Here is a 17,683-nt window from a genome sequence, read left to right on the forward strand (position 1 = left end):
ACATACCTATTAGAGCATTAGAAAAACACTTTTATGAAGTCAGAGTCATTTAAAAAAAACACTAAAACAAAGAGATTAATATATTTTGCTACATAAACTGTTATGTTCATTTTCTCATTAACATATTTATATATTCACTGTTCTGTATATATTCACTCCTCGCTCTGCCTCAGGGGAAACATAGCAGATTCTCTTTGATGGATGTTCATTAAGAACACAGGAAAGCATCTGTAGACTCTTAAATTTTCTAGTGGATTCTAAACCCCCCCCCCAAAAAAATTCTTCCAACTAGACAGAAAAACAAAAAAGTGCAGTTTGGAACAACGAAGAGCTTGTGAACCCTGCTGGGTCCTCACGTTCCACCAGCCTGCATGTTTAAGGTGTTCTCCAGCTGCCGAGCACCTGACCCGCCTAGGACCATGATTGGATGGTTTCACCAGCACAGCATGCGAGGCAACCGTTTCTATCAGGAGCCTTGAAGCAGAAATGCTACTCAAACCTACAGGACAGTGGGTTACTGAGGACCAGGAAGTTACTCTTACTCAAAAGAAACCAGTATGTGACTTATTTTCCTTTTTACGGCTGATTTTGACACAACATCCTCTAGGGGCTTGACTAGGAAAATGATATTTCAGCTATTAAGGGGCCCCTAACACCATTTTAATAGGAATGGATCAGTTAAATTCAGCTCACTGGAGCTTAGCACTGTTGCTAACAACTACTTATTCTTTGAACCCCATTTTTCTGATTACATTTTTTCCAAAAATTAATGTCCCTCCATGCATATAATTTGCAAAGATTCCAAGGATACAAAATCTAAAAGTCTGAATTCTGCAATGCAGTTTTCTTGATTTTCCCATCCGTTTTAGACATCATCGATTCATAGAAACATTTTTATTTTAATAAGAAAACATAACTAGCTTTAATCAGTCTGGTTCAAGGTTATTTTAATGTTACTTGTGGACAAAACAACAACCCTAAAACCAAGTTGCCACAATTTAAGAACCTAGAGTTAAATTGGAAACCTAGAAGAAAATTAAACACCTCCTTCATGACAAAAAAAAAAGTCACTTTTCATCAATTTATTTCTCATTGTGCTGAATAAAGATAGCTGTAATCATTTTATTTCTAATCTTTTATAAATTCAGATTTTTTTTGTGTGTATTAGCTCATGGAATAAAAAATAAAACCTGAGGAACAGACTATTTAGATACTCGCTTTTTTATATTTCCAAACTTAGCCAGATTTGGAAAAATCCCATTTCCTTTATTTTGCAGGATAAAAAAAAAATCAAATCAAATGACATTAACATATTTTAAATAAAAAGCCAGACAGCATCAAATGTGGAAAACACTGAACCCTGAAATAACAGAGGGTTTTTCATGAATATGTTCAAAGACAAAAACACATTTTCCATTTCAGCCTCCACTTGAAATAAATGATTATAAAGAGACGATAAATTAGAAATGACTGGTATTGATTATGTGAACATATGATTTATGAGTCTGCCTGGTTTAAATATCTGATTGTGATTAAAACAGGAGGAATTAAGGCAGGTTCGTGTAACGTCTGCAATCAAATCAATTTGAAAATCAGGCACAAAGCGAATAAGGAAAATGAGGTCTAAATGCTCCCATAATTCAGGGGAAAAATACAGCAGATGAAAACCTCTGACTTCATAAAGCATTCTGCAGCTTAGAAAATAAAAAACAACTCATGTCGCGTTTCCCTTTCCTTCCAGTGCATTGTCAGCTACATTTTTATGGACACAACTAATCAGATTAAAGGTGTGATCAGGTCAAAAATGTTGCATGGAGAACATGTCATAATGAAGATTCTAATCCAAATCATTCCGATTGGAAAGCAATTTCATTTCCAAAGAGGGAAGTAGTTGTAACCAAACGGCATTAGCAATGGCATCCATTTTTACACCAATTCAGATCTTTGGAGTAAAATAATCACTGTGCATACATGCAATGTCAACAGAGTTTTGAGTTTCCCATCAACCATGGTTTAGATTGGATGGGGGAAATGTAACCATAGCTCGTAGGACCACAAAAGTTAATGAATAATAGTCATTTGTGCCTCTGCTTCATGATACAAACTCACAACAATAACATTTTATTTCTGTATTTCTGACAACAGTTTATATCTACATAATTCATCCTTTGGGAGGCATTCCAGTTGATTTCCTCAGGGTTTATAAAGGAATGAGGAACTCTGATTTAATGCTTTTTAATGCTCTTTGAAATAATTTTAATACCATCAGAAAGAACCCATGACTCTCCCCTACAATATTCATATTCATATATATATATATATATATATATATATATATATATATATATATATATATATATATATATATATATATATATATATATGAATATATATATATAATATATATATATATATATGAATATGAATATTGTAGGGGAGAGTCATGGGTTCTTTCTGATGGTATTAAAATTATTTCAAAGAGCATTAAAAATCTAGATATATTTATAGATATATGTATATGATATATCTGACAAGTTGTTTTTATAAAGGTTTTTTTTTATTAAAGCATTTTAAATAACACGATAATCACATTTAATGAATTTTCATGCCAATTAAGGCCTTAATTTAAATAATAATAATGACTTTTAATGATTTTTAATGACCTGTGGAAACCCTGTTTCTGGTGAAAAACTCTTTTTCACTTTAGAGTATAAATAAAAACCACATTAAACCCAAAAATGAATGCGTTAAGTTTGTGTTCAAACTAAGTTTCTCACCCTAGCTCTCTCCAGGCTGCGAATCTGCCCATGGAAAGCTGCTGGACTCTTCAGAGCTGCAACACATGACAAAGACATCAACTTCAGACCTGTCATCATGTGGCAAGCAGCCTCAAAGTCCTGTTCACCAACTGGGATCTCAGCAGGAAGCGATCTGTTATTTTAAACACCCCCACATCACGTTAGGGGTTCAGTGGCCGTGTCTGTTACTCACGAGGCATGATGCCCTGGTCCACCAGCTGCTCCCGAGTCCGCCTCTGTTGAAGCCTCAACTGCAGCACTGCAAGAACAGGGGGGACAGTTTGTGAGGCGGCAAACATTGGACGTGAAAGAAGAAAAGTGTGAGAAAAAAGTAGACAGATGAGGTAACCGGTTAAAAAAGAGAAGAGGAAATTAAAATGAGGAAGACAATTAAAACCTAAACATCTTTCAACACCATGAGGTGCAAGTCACATCCTGCTGACATTAGGCAGCTCAAACCTGACAACACAACAGGTTTGCATTTAGAAGAGGAAGAGTGACAACTTAGTGTTACCCAGAATAGAAAAGAAAACCTTCCACATATGTCAGAAGCAAATGAATGCATACAGATAAACAAGACTATATATACACTATATTGCCAAAAGTATTTGCTCACCCATCCAAATTATTGGAATCAGGTGTTCCAATCACTTCCATGGCCACAGGTGTATAAATTCAAGCACCTAGGCATGCAGACTGTTTTTACAAACATTTGTGAAAGAATGGGTCGCTCTCAGGAGCTCAGTGAATTCCAGCGTGGAACTGTGATAGGATGCCACCTGTGCAACAAATCCAGTCGTGAAATTTCCTCGCTCCTAAATATTCCACAGTCAACTGTCAGCTGTATTATAAGAAAATGGAAGTGTTTGGGAACGACAGCAACTCAGCCACGAAGTGGTAGGCCACGTAAACTGACGGAGCGGGGTCAGCGGATGCTGACGCGCATAGTGCGAAGAGGTCGCCAACTTTCTGCAGAGTCAATCACTACAGACCTCCAAACTTCATGTGGCCTTCAGATTAGCTCAAGAACAGTGCGCAGAGAGCTTCATGGAATGGGTTTCCATGGTCGAGCAGCTGCATCCAAGCCATACATCACCAAGTGCAATGCAAAGCGTCGGATGCGGTGGTGTAAAGCACGCCGCCACTGGACTCTAGAGCAGTGGAGACGCGTTCTCTGGAGTGACGAATCGCGCTTCTCCATCTGGCAATCTGATGGACGGGTCTGGGTTTGGCGGTTGCCAGGAGAACGGTACTTGTCTGACTGCATTGTGCCAAGTGTAAAGTTTGGTGGAGGGGGGATTATGGTGTGGGGTTGTTTTTCAGGAGCTGGGCTTGGCCCCTTAGTTCCAGTGAAAGGAACTCTGAATGCTTCAGCATACCAAGACATTTTGGACAATTCCATGCTCCCAACTTTGTGGGAACAGTTTGGAGCTGGCCCCTTCCTCTTCCAACATGACTGTGCACCAGTGCACAAAGCAAGGTCCATAAAGACATGGATGACAGAGTCTGGTGTGGATGAACTTGACTGGCCTGCACAGAGTCCTGACCTCAACCCGATAGAACACCTTTGGGATGAATTAGAGCGGAGACTGAGAGCCAGGCCTTCTCGTCCAACATCAGTGTGCGACCTCACAAATGCGCTTCTGGAAGAATGGTCAAAAATTCCCATAAACACACTCCTAAACCTTGTGGACAGCCTTCCCAGAAGAGTTGAAGCTGTTCTAGCTGCAAAGGGTGGACCGACGTCATATTGAACCCTATGGATTAGGAACGGGATGTCACTTAAGCTCATATGTGAGTCAAGGCAGGTGAGCAAATACTTTTGGCAATATAGTGTATATGGGCGATATAGAAAAAAAGCTTATCGATAAAAAAAAATGCATATTGATCGATATCGATAATTATTGAAAAGATTTGAAACTATATTTTATGTGCAGCTCTGCCTGGACTTTTTATAATATTGCTAAATGATTGAATTTTAATAAAAAACACTTCGACTTCGAATTAAATCTTTATTTAACCAACTTTTTTTAACCATAACAGAATTGTTTTAAAGAAAAATAACTTAAGAGACCTGAGTTATGTTATTAAATACTGACAAAGAATAAACTGAAGTGACCAGAAAAGTGACCAAAATAAATATAACAAATAAATAAATGCCCCCCCCACCGCCGCCCCCGTTTCCTGCTTTAACCTGAGTTATTACTTTGAAGTTTCTGGCCCCTCAGCATTTTTATCTCAATTGTTAGAACTACGTGGGAAACTGCCCAAAACTGAATATATATATATATTTTCCGAAGATTCCTCGGAGGAGAGCCGCGTCGGGGCCTACACAGCTCGTACTCCTGCGGCTGTGAGCGGCTGAGATGATAAAAAAAAAGTTGGTTTCGTTATCAGACTGGTTTTCACTGGTTCCCGACACATTTTCTAGATGACTGTGGTTTGTTTTTGGTCCGACTTGCCATGACCGAAATACTGCCAGACTGCCGAACTACAAAAACCTTTCTTTGCAACAATTTCCTCCGCCTCTCCTTGCTGCACATCTTCATGTGCTCTGTGTTGAGGTTTGAGAGGGCGGCGCTTGGTGACGTCGTGCCTGGGTCCGCGATTGTGATTGGTTGGGAGGAAGCAGTGACTAGCATAAACCTACATGCTAGGCTACAATGAGAAGGAAGGAAAACTGCGTATCTTTTTTATCGAACTTTTATCGACCCTCTTTTTTTCTATTGCGCCACACGTCTATCGATCGATATATATCGTTATTGAATTATCGCCCAGCCCTAATATATACACACACACACACACACACACACAAAATAAGAACTTTTAAAAGTAGTATGCAACTAGGCTGGGTAATGAGGACCTTGAACGCACAAAACATGTTTCTACAATTATTTAAAAAATACCACTAGACTATTTATTATTAATACAAGTATTCAAGAACAGCAGGGTTGTTAACATTTGATAATAACTGGAACAATGCTGATTTTACTGTCTTCTAGGAGGAGGGATCTGTGATAATGCGCCTTAGTGCATCTAAAGTACAGCAGTCTGTCTCTGCTGCAGCTCCCTGAACAGGGCGTGAGACGTTTTCCAACAATGATTTTATTTTTGTCAGACGGCTGTTGTCTCCTAGCACCTGCTCCGTCTCCAGGCGTCATCCTAGGACAGAGCCTGCCTTCCTGATGAGCTCATCCGTTTCCTTTATTCCTGCTTCCTTTCAGATATGCGTCAAACAAAATTTCAGTTGTTACGTTTCATAGAAGCTGTGAAAGAGTTCAAAAATAAAAATAAAACTTCTGCATGTATCCCTCTGCAGCAAAAACAAGACAATTTTACTATTAACCAGTACCAGCAGTATTAGTGTGGTTTTGCCAATAATTCAATAGTTTCATGTCCCCAGATTTGAAGACTTCTGGTCTATATCTCAGCGTTTAGATCAGTGAATTTCTGTTGAACAGCATAAGTGAACAAAAAAGCGGGATGCTCACATTGATTTTGCCCTAAAACTGTTTCTGTATTTACTGAGGATCTGTGCCTCAATCTAGAACACCATTTTACATCAGTGTCCCCTCAATACCAGCCAAACACAACAAAAACGTGTCGGCCCAGACTCTGTGATTAAATCCCAGCAGTTCTGCGCAGCATAGAATTAAAGTGAAACCATAATGGGCCAATGGACAGTTTCTCTGGGCCTCAGTAACATTGATGTTTATATTAGGTGACTGGCACCCAGCTCCTTTTGACTTCACACTTACTTCCCCTTCAATCGGCGTGGAAGGGGGTTTTCTGACTGTACCGCAGCTCAAACGGCCGAGGGCGACTCAGGCTCTGGGTAACTTCTGAGGAACTGCTAAGTATCTGACTCAGCATTTCACAAAAGCTCAGAGGAGCATCTGTATCCCAGCAGTAGAAGCAAACTTAACTGATCTGGTCTGGTTATCATTGTCTACAAATCCCAAAGGTGCTACATTCAGTAAAACAGAAATAAACAAGTGATGTGTAGAACATATATGGTCATTCAGAGACTTTTCTTTTCACTGAAAGACCTGCAGCAGAACAGGGTTGTGTTTGAACAGTGCTGGTAAACATGCGGGTGATGCTGCTCCACTTAATCTGAGCTGCCTCCACAATACAGAACTATAGAAACCGTCACCAGAGAGAGACAAGAGGAAAACCTGAACAGTAATCTGGGTCCATGTTTTTCTGAACAGATTTCTAAGTTAGATTTGCTTGAACCACAGTTTGAATGTTCTACGTTATTCCGACCGACTTCCAGTTAATCCAACGGTTCCAAATTCCTCTGGGAAGTGCTGCTGCTCCGCCTGACACACATGCTATGACCTTTGACCTGAATGGTCTGAGGAGAGAGGAATGACATCACAGAGCAGGAATGACAAACATTGCTTGGCACAATTTAAAAAAAAACAGCCCAACCACCAACTCCAGAGGGGAAGTAATCAGACTTTTTTGTCCTCCAAGCAGAAATATGGCTTCTTGTCGATGCCTTTGAAATGTTTTTACTTTGTTTTCTTAATCACAAAGCTCTTGATTTTGTCACAGCTATATGTCCCAACTTAAACCATAATAGTGCAACGTGACCGTCTGAAGCGGGAGCGGTACGAGCTGGATTCCAGTGTGGAAATACCGTAGGAATACGGCCTGCAGGCAGGGTTAATATTTTACTACAGACACTAAAATGAACAATCTTTATAACCTGTAGAAACCAAACAGAAAAAACTAAGCCAGATGAGATGAAACAGCATGGAAGGATAAAAAAATGTCTCCGTTAGCTATTTTTAAACAGTGAACAAACAGGCAGCTCTGGGGAATCGAAGCTGGATTCAGATTCATGGGGGAGGGGGGTGGTGGTAAGTATTTCACCAAAAGTTTCCACAATTTTCATAGAAGAGGCCAGAAGAAAATACAAGACAGACATTTTTTGGCAGCTTCACCAGAACACTTGACCTCTATGAAAATAAATAGTCTGACACTGTCACTTCACTTCGCTGAGGCCATATAAGACCTGTGGGATTTTAATATGATTATCCCTCAGCAGCGAAAAAGCATTTCAGAAGTTAACCTAATACAGACGAGATGACTGGAGAGCTGCTCCAATCCCCATTTTCAAAGTTTCGGTAGAACTCAATGACAGGCAGAGTTTACCATTACCGCCTATTTCTGCTGACAGCAGCGGAGTAGCCTTTCCTTTTCCATCTAAGCTTTGAAACCGAGGAGCCGTCATGATGGCAGACACATCAACACCTGCGTGGCTGACACTGAGAGAGAGGACTCTGCGGTTGACAAAGCTGTGGGAAGGGCTTACATGGTGGAAAGTATGAGGTGCGAGATCTCAATGGAGGGGAAATGACAGCAGCCGACATGATGAGTGGGTGCTACTATTGCTGAAATTCCTGCAAAACTTTCCACCAGGAGAACGCTTCAACACGTTCCTGCATATTAGGGCAAGAGCACGTGCAAAAAACCCCAAAATCTTTCAGGGTTGATGGTAAAATGTGTTGGATCCAGTCTGGGAGAACTCCGATTAAACACCCAGCCAATCAGATTTAGTAGAGCAAGCCAACCCGACCGAATACCTAAACTGATCTCTTTCAGCCATCTAAGCCCTGATTAGAAGGAGGGAAGTTCTGCTGTGAATCAGAGCCGCTCCTAAAGCCTGATAACGGTAAACCCATTCATCAGTGTCAGAGGGAGCTCTAAGGTTTTGCTTCCACAACACTGGAAAAGTCTGGAAAAGCTAACGCACTGGCAACTTAGAAAGATGATGATAATTGCCTTGTTTACAGCAGAGACAGCAGCTGGAGAAAAGACTATAAAACATTAATATAAACTAATCTTTAATTGGGATTATGATATTGGATGGACAGAAGGACAAAACGACAAGTGGGAGTATTTAAAGCATATTGACAGATCAGTTCTTATGATTTAAAATGCAAGAAGAATATGAGAAAAAATCATCTTGGAGATGAGAATCTATATGCTGTGAGTGACTGGGATACATCTGCTGTGGTTATTTCTAGACGTTCCTTAAATCAGAAAATAAAAAGGCCGAAAACATGTTTAATAGCGGTACTTTCATCTATTTGCATTTCAGAAAATGGAAAAGAAGCAGTAACTGGATAACTGCAGAGCCAGCATGCTGTGTCATTACTGTGCAGTGCGGGTCCCTGCAGGGCGGGAACTCATTTGCCATTTGGTTTGTTTTTCAGAGGAATCTCACAGATTTCATCATCCCTTTGCAGAATGTCCAAAACCCTGCATGTCATGGAGTCTTCAAGCTTGTATCTGAGCTTGTTTTGTGCTCAACTGTTCCTATAGTGACTGTTGTTCTCTTATGGCGTGGTCATACAGAACTTGTTTTCAGCTAAGGTGTCTGGTTTACATTCAGAGCCTATGGTAGACGTAATCAAGTGGCGTCTAGAGGTCCTGCCGCCCGATTTGAGCATCGACAGCGGCAAATCTAGCCGCCCTTTGAGCGTCCACAGCGTCATGCTGAATTCGGTAAATCTAAACCAATCAGAGAAGCTAATCCAGGAAATGCCCAAGATGTGATCTCTCCTCCTGCAGAGCTGTTAGTGTGAAACTACAAAAAAAATAGTAAAGGTGTCGTTCCAAACAACAACTGAGGAACTAACTGCACAGATGACGCTTTGAGGTGTAAAATTAATGTTCAGTCGTCCCACAGAACTTTGATAAGATCAAGATTTAGGCTTCGACTGAGACCAGAAGCTTCCAGCGCTCCTTTCCCAGCCAGTTCTTGGTGGATTCACTAATGTATTTTGGGTTAATCGTTATGTTGGCTGATTCAGTTCACATTCAGCTTTAAGCTCACCCACATGGTCTCATGTTTTCCTAAACTACCTGTCAGACATGGTAGAATTATTTCTGTGCCCTATAATAATAAGTTGACCAGTTTTGGCAGCAGTAAAACGTCCCCAAACCATGACACCACTACGTTTCACAGTTACTATGATGTTCTGCTCCTAGAATACTAAATCTGGTTTAGCCAAAACCTATCCTTGCTTTTGTTTTCCAAATTATTCAGTTTTAGACTCATCTGTCCAATAAGCATTAATCCAGAAGTTGTGGTCTTTGTCCACATTTTCTGTAGAAAACTTCAACCTGACTTTAATGTTGAAGGTTTCCTCCCGTGGAAGTGAAACTGGATCTGCCTCTTTCTGATTGGAGATACATTGACCCCATTGAACCTACAGCAGTTTACTTTAGTATGTAGCAGTTAGACAGACCTGGACAAGGTGGCAAGGTTCTGAATGTTCTTTCACTCAAGAATATTTTCCATTTCTCAAATTTAGAGACCTTTTGCCCATGTTTTTGGGTATCGGAGGAAGTCGTAGTACCTGTAGAGAACCTGCACATGCAGAGCGAAAACAGAAAGAAAATCCATGAAGAAAAGGCCAAGTCCAACCCAGGACTTTCTTGCCACAAGGAAACACTGTTTTTTAGTGTATTACTTAAGATTTCAACCTTCTTCTCTCCTTGAATTTTCTGGTATTGCAAAAACTGATACTTAATATTGACACAATTTAGATTGAGTAATGATGGAAGTTTTCTAAATGTCTTTTTATTTATATATATATTTTTTGAGTTTTTACGGCACTAGTGGCTCTTTTTTTTTTTTTTTTGGACAGTAAGCTGACAGGAAAGGGCGTATGAGAAAGGGGGAGAGACATGCAACAAAGGACCACAGACTGATTCGAACCCAGGTTGGCTGCGTCGAGGACTTATGCTACGTTCAGACCGCAAGCAGCAAGAGCAGCAAAAACACGTGTGCTGCTTCATTTTTTATGCTTGTACAAGGTTAGTTCTGACATGCGGCTGAAGCATCTTTGCTGCTCCGGTTGCATGGTCGAAAAGTTGGTCTGATGCGCGTTGGGTGGCGCTACACTATCCTTTCGTTGTCTGTAACAATGGCAGCTATATATGCTGTAATCATTGGGTAAAAAGTAGTTTTAATATGTTTTTAAGTGAGAAAGTTTACCTGAAAACTACACCTATGCAGTCAGTTCATCCAGATTATCATCCTGCCTTCAAATATTATTTCTCTGTCGGAGCCGCTCAGACCCCCACATACAGGCGGTGCGCCGTCACTAGGAATCCCATTCAACAGCAGCCTCTGTCCCGGTCACCTCTCCGCGGTTTGCCGCTGTGGCTGGAAGGCGTTTTTCATGTATCTAATAAAAGTGAACATATTTCGCCGGCAGATTTCGCCATTGTAAGTTAATTTAGGCATTAATAAACTGTTTCAGAGTAGTGATCAGTGATCTGTATCATCAGTGATGTGTCTCTCTCCCTGCCAGCTCCCAGATCAGCTTCTCTGTTTGGTTGATGTGGCACGTCAAGCAGCAAAAGTTCATTTTTTCCAACTCCAGCAGCTGCTGCGTTTGCAGCGCTTCCCGTGCATCAGATGCTCAGAAGCGCATGAGGTGTTGCTTCAGCTGCTCAGACACGCTGCACGGCGTTGTGCTGTGCCGTGATGCACATCAACCGTTTACTTTGCATGTAAACTAGCTGCTCCTGCTGCTTTTGCTGCTTTAGGTGTGAACATAGCATAAGGCCTCTGTACATGGGTGGTGTGCGCTAACCTCTGCGCCACCAAAGCACGCCCCTAGTCTTTTTATATTTAAGATAGATCTTAAACAGGGATAAAAAATGCTTTCATCCTAAAGAGGATCCCCAGCTCTGCCACAGAAACCTACCTAAATAAAACATGACTTTCAGTTTGGACGTACAACCCAACAATAATTAGTTCACCCCTTCTGTTCATCTTTTAGACAACTTTCAGCTGCCCTACAACCTCTAACCTTTAATAAATCCACCACTTGGTCCTGCAGTTTAGATGATGTTGAACAACTTCTAAACACATGCTGCACCTCTGATGACTAAAATAGGCTTTGCATAGCTTCAGAGGAAATATCAGGTCAGTGTGGGCATAAAAGCGGAGAACATAGCGTGAGGTTTATGCAGAGGAAGCGTGTTCTCACCATTTTTGCGTTCATTGAGAGGAGGCAGGCTCTGTGTGGGCTGCAGGGACAGTTCCTCCAACTCGTGGGTCACCGCCTCACTCTGGGGGCTCGGCACCAGCAGATTGGACATCTCGCAGTCCCCCTCTGCTCCGAGCTGCCCCTGAGAACTCCAGGGCTCCATCCTTTCTCAGGAGGGGGGCTGGGATCAGAAAGTGAGAGGGATCTGGGTCACAGTCCCTTTGCGTTATGCCTCCTTGCTACCTGTAAAAAAGAAAGAAAAAAAGTTATTGAGAAAGAAATAATAAAATAAGAAATTTCACCTGGAAGAAAGTGGCATTTTGAAAAGGCTCCAAAATCCCCAGTAACTCTGAGCAGTCATCTTCCCTCCATGATGACTGGTGAAATGCTCAGGGTGGCATTTCACTTCAGCCATCTGGAAGAGCTCAGCCTGAGCCCAAGTTGCTCATTACAGAAGCCTGGTTGGTTATTATGCTGAATAATCCCTTCAAACTGCTGCTCAGGGAAACAATGTCAGACCGTACATGAATGTCGTCAGTGTTGAGAGGAGCCTCTTATAATGGCTAAACACTCTGGTTTCAAACGGGGTAAAACACTGCAGCAGTATCCATGGAGCTCACACCTGAACCTCCTTTATCGCTCCTTCAAAGGATCAGATTAATCCTAAAGTAACCCCCTTGATGTGTTGCCTTTGGCTTTAAAGCTTTCTGCCTCCATGCTTTGCTTATCCTCCTCCCTCTCAGACGGCCTTACAGGGAGAGGAATGTCTGCCATGAAATTCTCTCAGCAATTCAGGGTATTTTCATCTTCCTTTTAACAACATTAGGGGTCAAATTTAAGGACCAACCAGGAAGTCATGGATTCCCCTTTGATCACTTTGTTGGTCAACGCGTAATGACCAAGAACCTCTCTACGGCAAGGCTCTTGTATAGCAGACTGTTAGGATTATGAGACTATGTGAGGAATAACTCAGTGCTAATTAAAATCCAACTCTTCTCCAGTATAAACAACCAAACCTGACAAATAGAAACTACACTGCTGCTCAAATCTAGCTCCTTAGCTCAGGTTGTTGGAGAAGAAGACCTGTCTTTAATAATTCTGCTTTAAAGCATCTCTTAATAATTAGACTACAGGGAAGAGAGAACAATAACAATGATCTGAGTCCATTTGAGTCTTAATTACATTTTAGTATTATTTAATTACAATTTCAGGCTTCTATATTAATTAATGTTGATAAAAAGGGTTACATCACAGGGCCCTGTAAAGGGTTTTCTTTTACTCCCATAAACAGTGGGATATTGTGAGCAGAGTGCTGACCACTGTCTGCCAGCCTTGGATAGCAGAGCTCTCCATCCAGCTACCTCAAAGCAAGAGCATCCAACTGAGAGATTTATGAATGAACTAAAGACTAAATGACTAGATTTGGCACTAAAAATAGGATAGAACTCTAGGTTTTCAGTAAAACCAGGCCATATTCGATGTGATGTGTTGAGCTCGAGCTCAGATGAGCTGCAGACTGATATGTAAAGGAGATCTGAGGAAAGTATGGTGCTTTAATACCGGTTATGAAATATAATTGCGTTCCTAAATGAATGGCAAATACATTCACTTAGGCAGCAGATGAACCTGCTATGGTTTGTCACTTCAGCAGAAAAGAGTGTAGATAATTGTGTCAAGCACTATTTTCATACACAGAGAAGCAAATTTACTGAAAATTAATTGAAAAAACATACGGGTTCAACTTGGACAGTCAATTATAATAAAAACAAAACAAACATAATTTAAATAATTAGTAGCTTTAAACTGATTCTCATTAATTCCTAAGGATCAATGATAGATCATAATACCAAATAATACCAAAGCTCAATAAAAAAAAAGCATTTTCACAGTTCTTACAGCCACTATTAACAAGTATTACTTTACTATTAAACAAAAAAAAAAACTCATATATGGACGCACTGTTTATATATCCCATACACATTTTTCTTCCTTTGGCACATTCTTCTTCTTTGACTATTTGAGCTGATGTAACAAATACACTTCTCCACTATGAGATCAATAAAGTCAATCAATCAATCAATCAATCAATCAATCAATCAATCAATCAATCAATCAAATAAATTGCTGTTAAATGTTAATATAATACTAGTATCTGATCAGCTAAAGAAAAGTTTTAATTTCAGCAACACAATTTGAGATTGGACTGGTTCAGATGGAAAATAAACAATTTTAAATATTGAGAATTGAATCAATTCTGGAGATTTGAATTGACACCCAGCTTGAATAATTATCAATAATTAATAAATGTTTCTGAATAAATGCTTTCAGGTAAGGTGTGGGCAGGCATCTATAAAGCCAAACATTTAGAGTAAGTAAATGAATAAAAATGTATTTTCATAGCACATTTCAGTCAAGGCAATTGAAAATGCTTTACATCTTATAAACATCAGAACAAATGTGCATTAAAGTCTTTAAATTCACACCAGAAGTCCCAAAAAATCATAACGACCATCAACCAGATATACCTGATAATTGTAGGTAGAAGGTTAACGTGTTAGAAGATGTTTTGTTTAGAGCAGCTTTTCACCTGAATTTGTTTACTGCTTTGTTTACAGCTCTAAACAGCAGGATCTTAAGCCTTGATTTAAAAAAAAAAATTGGTGTTTTGGTTGTTTGTCTAGTAGTTTGCTTCACCATGTTTGGTTTGGGTTGTAGGGATGCAAAGTAGACAGAAACCAGAAGATCTGAGTGTTCTGTAAGGTTGATATGATGAAAGTAAGTCATTAATGAATGGTGCAGGAGATCGATAGGCGGATTGGTGCGGCATCTGCTGTGAAGCGTGCGCTGTACCGGTCTGTGGTGGTAAAGAGAGAGCTGAGCCAAAAAGCAAAGCTCTCGATTTACCGGTGGATCTATGTTCCTACCCTCATCTATGGTCATGAGCTTTGGGTCGTGACTGAAAGAATGAGATCCCGGATACAAGCGGCTGAAGTGAGTTTTCTCCGTATTGTGTCTGGGCTCTCCCTTAGAGATAGGGTGAGGAGCTCAGTCATCCGGAGTGGAGCTGCTGCTCCTCCACATCGAGAGGAGCCAGTTGAGGTGGCTCGGGCATCTGATTAGGATGCCTCCTGGACGTCTCCCTGGTGAGGTGTCCCAGGCACCGGGAGGAGGCCCAGGGGGAGACCCAGGATGTGTTGGAGGGACTATGTTTCTCGGCTGGCCTGGGAGCACCTTGGGATTCCCCTGGAGGAGCTGGCCTAGGTGGCTGGGGAGAAGGACGTCTGGATATCCCTACTGAAGCTTCTACACCCGTGACCCGACCCCGGATAAGTGGAAGAGGATGGATGGATGGATGGATGGATGGTCCTAAAGCTTCCAGTGATTTCTAAACTAATAGAAACAATTTAGAGGAAACTATTAGCAGCAGAGCAGTAAATCCGAGTTGACTGTAAACACCTGATCCATAATGATTCACCCAAAACGTTTGACGTCAAGAGTGTATATTTTTTTCTTTTTCTATCGGAAAAAAATGAAAGGGAGCCCTTTATTAAAAGAATAAATAAATACAAAATATCTATAACAAAACAACCCACAAATTTGATAATTTCAAAGCAGAAAATCAGATTCTTATGAGAACGATTTAAGTCAAAGGGTTATAATGGTGACTAAATTTGAAAAGGATGGAGCGTGTTTGTTACCTCTACCATTAATTCATGAACAGCAGAGCTAGATTTAAAACGGCTCTAGTGGTAAAACATTAAATTCCTGAAAAATAAACAGGATTTATAAAACTCCCGTAAACTATGTGCAAAGAGCAGTACAGTTAGAGATTAGCAATATGGTAAAACTTGTTTAACACCATGTTTATGATGTTAAATGGCTTAATGATGATAAAGATAATCAATAATTCAAAATGCTTTGCTGTGTTTTTTGGCTAGCTGTGATGGAACATCACTGCAAGTAAAACCAAAAAGGAAAAAAAAAAAAGACAAGCTCTTCCCCGACAGCAAATACAAACAATATGTATTACTAATGGATACCTGCTGCTCTAGATGCCTATTTTTGATGTTTACTTTGGTTCTCTGTTGTCTAATTCTTCTGTTATTATGCTCTCCATCCCTCTTGACTCATACTGGTATGAAAGCAGACTTGTAGGAGTTACTGTATATCTTCTGATTGTCTAATTTTGCTGCTTTGCTTAATTTTCTCTCTTTTCATGCCCTATTTCCTGTCCATTTCTCTATCTCCCCTTAGCACTTATCCCCTTTCTTTCTCACTTTCCGACTCCCATGTCTGTTGTATACGATTTTACTCCCTATACAACTTTTAAAAAAGTTTCATATACAAGTATCAAGCAGAAACTTATGGCAACAACCATAATGGTCGGCTTGTGAAGGCAAATCTGTTGAGCTATCATTTAGCTCTAGGGCCTCTATTAGCAAAAAAGGAAACTCAAAAAAAGTTAAAAAATACATAAAAAACGCTTAATACAATATAGAGCTTTGATACCAATAGTTTCTGCTACTCTAAAGGAGGAAATAGTTAGAAAACTAACGCCATCAATGACAATTTAAAATAATTGTGGTTTGTTGTAAATCTTATAATGTAAAGTTTATCGTAGTTGTGATGAATAAAGCCTTATAACAATAATACGTTTTAGACCAAGAGTAAACGCTACAGTCATCTCCCATCTGCATCATCTTCTTCCAAATATCACAGATTTAATTTGGACTTTCCAAAAAAAGGCCAGAAGTAACAGCCTATTAAGATTACAGAACAAGGAAGCTTTGCTGGGCTTTATGAAACTCCACGGAGTTAACAGGCCTTTTGTAGTAAGGCTGGACAATGATAAACAATGTAATGGCAATTTAAATACAGCCTACAGAGGTACTACATTATTGATCTTATAGCATTTAATGATAGTAAAAATTAGCAGTGGGCTATTACCGGCATTAACGTGCTGTGCTAACGCCAGACTCTTATCGGGCGATAAAATATCGCCCGTTATCCATTCTCAAAGTTGGGTTGGGAGCTGGGTCTATACTAATGATGACCTTGATATTGTAGCGTGTTCGCCAGCAGGTAAGCAACTCGCGCTGAAACCAAGCTCCATTCGCTAAGCTCCTTATTTATGCAATACAAAAAGATCAGGAAATGCTTGTTATATTACATGCACCTGGTGAAAGATTCTGTCGATGTTAACACTTACATCTGCAACCTCCAGAACATTTCAGCATTAAAAGATTACCAACATAAACAACCCTATTTAACACAAAACTTAAGTAAAATGGTGATGTTTTCCCTGTCTTGACATTACCCAGCAGCCCTTGCGGCTAGAGCTTGGACTGACTGACACAAAGCTACTGACTGTAAAAATCATCTTGACCAACTATGTTGGCCTACAGTTCAGAATTCATATTCATCTTAATAATAATTCCAAGATTACAGTGAGATTAATCTAGATTTAAAAAAATAATCTATGCCCACCACTAGTAAAAATGCATTATTTGAAACCCTGGAGCCAAAACATGAATAATGGTGGTAAGTGCAGAGGAAAAATCCTATAAATCACATTAGCTACGTTTACATGCGCAAAATTTCCCCGATCCGATCCAAACCTTGGTTGATCGGAAATTCAAAATCTCCGTTTACATGGACACTAAATGAAATGATCCGATCATGACGTGTGTATACATGTACCAAGCGTTGGATCAGATTAAATCTTTTAAGCATGCGCAGAACTTCCTGCCAAACTTGGCAGTTCTGTCTGCGTCTGGTTTTTGGGAGGCCTGACAAACGATGCGCTCGGAGCGAGCGGAAAGAAAAACGGAGAGAGGAGGAAAAAAGCGCTTGGCAGCGAAA

At 40.1% G+C, this 17,683-nt stretch overlaps 1 protein-coding gene across 2 annotated transcripts in view; it reads right to left on the bottom strand.

Annotated features, from left to right (window-relative positions):
• The window catches only part of mrtfba (myocardin related transcription factor Ba), a 42,003-nt gene that overhangs the window by 12,638 nt on the left and 11,682 nt on the right, over window positions 1–17,683 (bottom strand). For both annotated transcript variants that reach the window (XM_038274100.1, XM_038274101.1), the window contains 3 exons: window positions 11,822–12,064; window positions 2,992–3,057; window positions 2,778–2,833 (listed from right to left, as the gene is read on the bottom strand). In XM_038274100.1, the coding sequence (XP_038130028.1) occupies window positions 2,778–2,833; window positions 2,992–3,057; window positions 11,822–11,984 (285 nt within the window). In that variant the 5' untranslated portion in view covers window positions 11,985–12,064. The remainder of the gene's footprint in view (window positions 1–2,777; window positions 2,834–2,991; window positions 3,058–11,821; window positions 12,065–17,683) is intronic.

Source organism: Cyprinodon tularosa, unplaced genomic scaffold (genome assembly GCF_016077235.1).
Source record: "Cyprinodon tularosa strain WSP-4 unplaced genomic scaffold, ASM1607723v1 ctg90, whole genome shotgun sequence".
Lineage (NCBI taxonomy): Eukaryota > Metazoa > Chordata > Actinopteri > Cyprinodontiformes > Cyprinodontidae > Cyprinodon > Cyprinodon tularosa.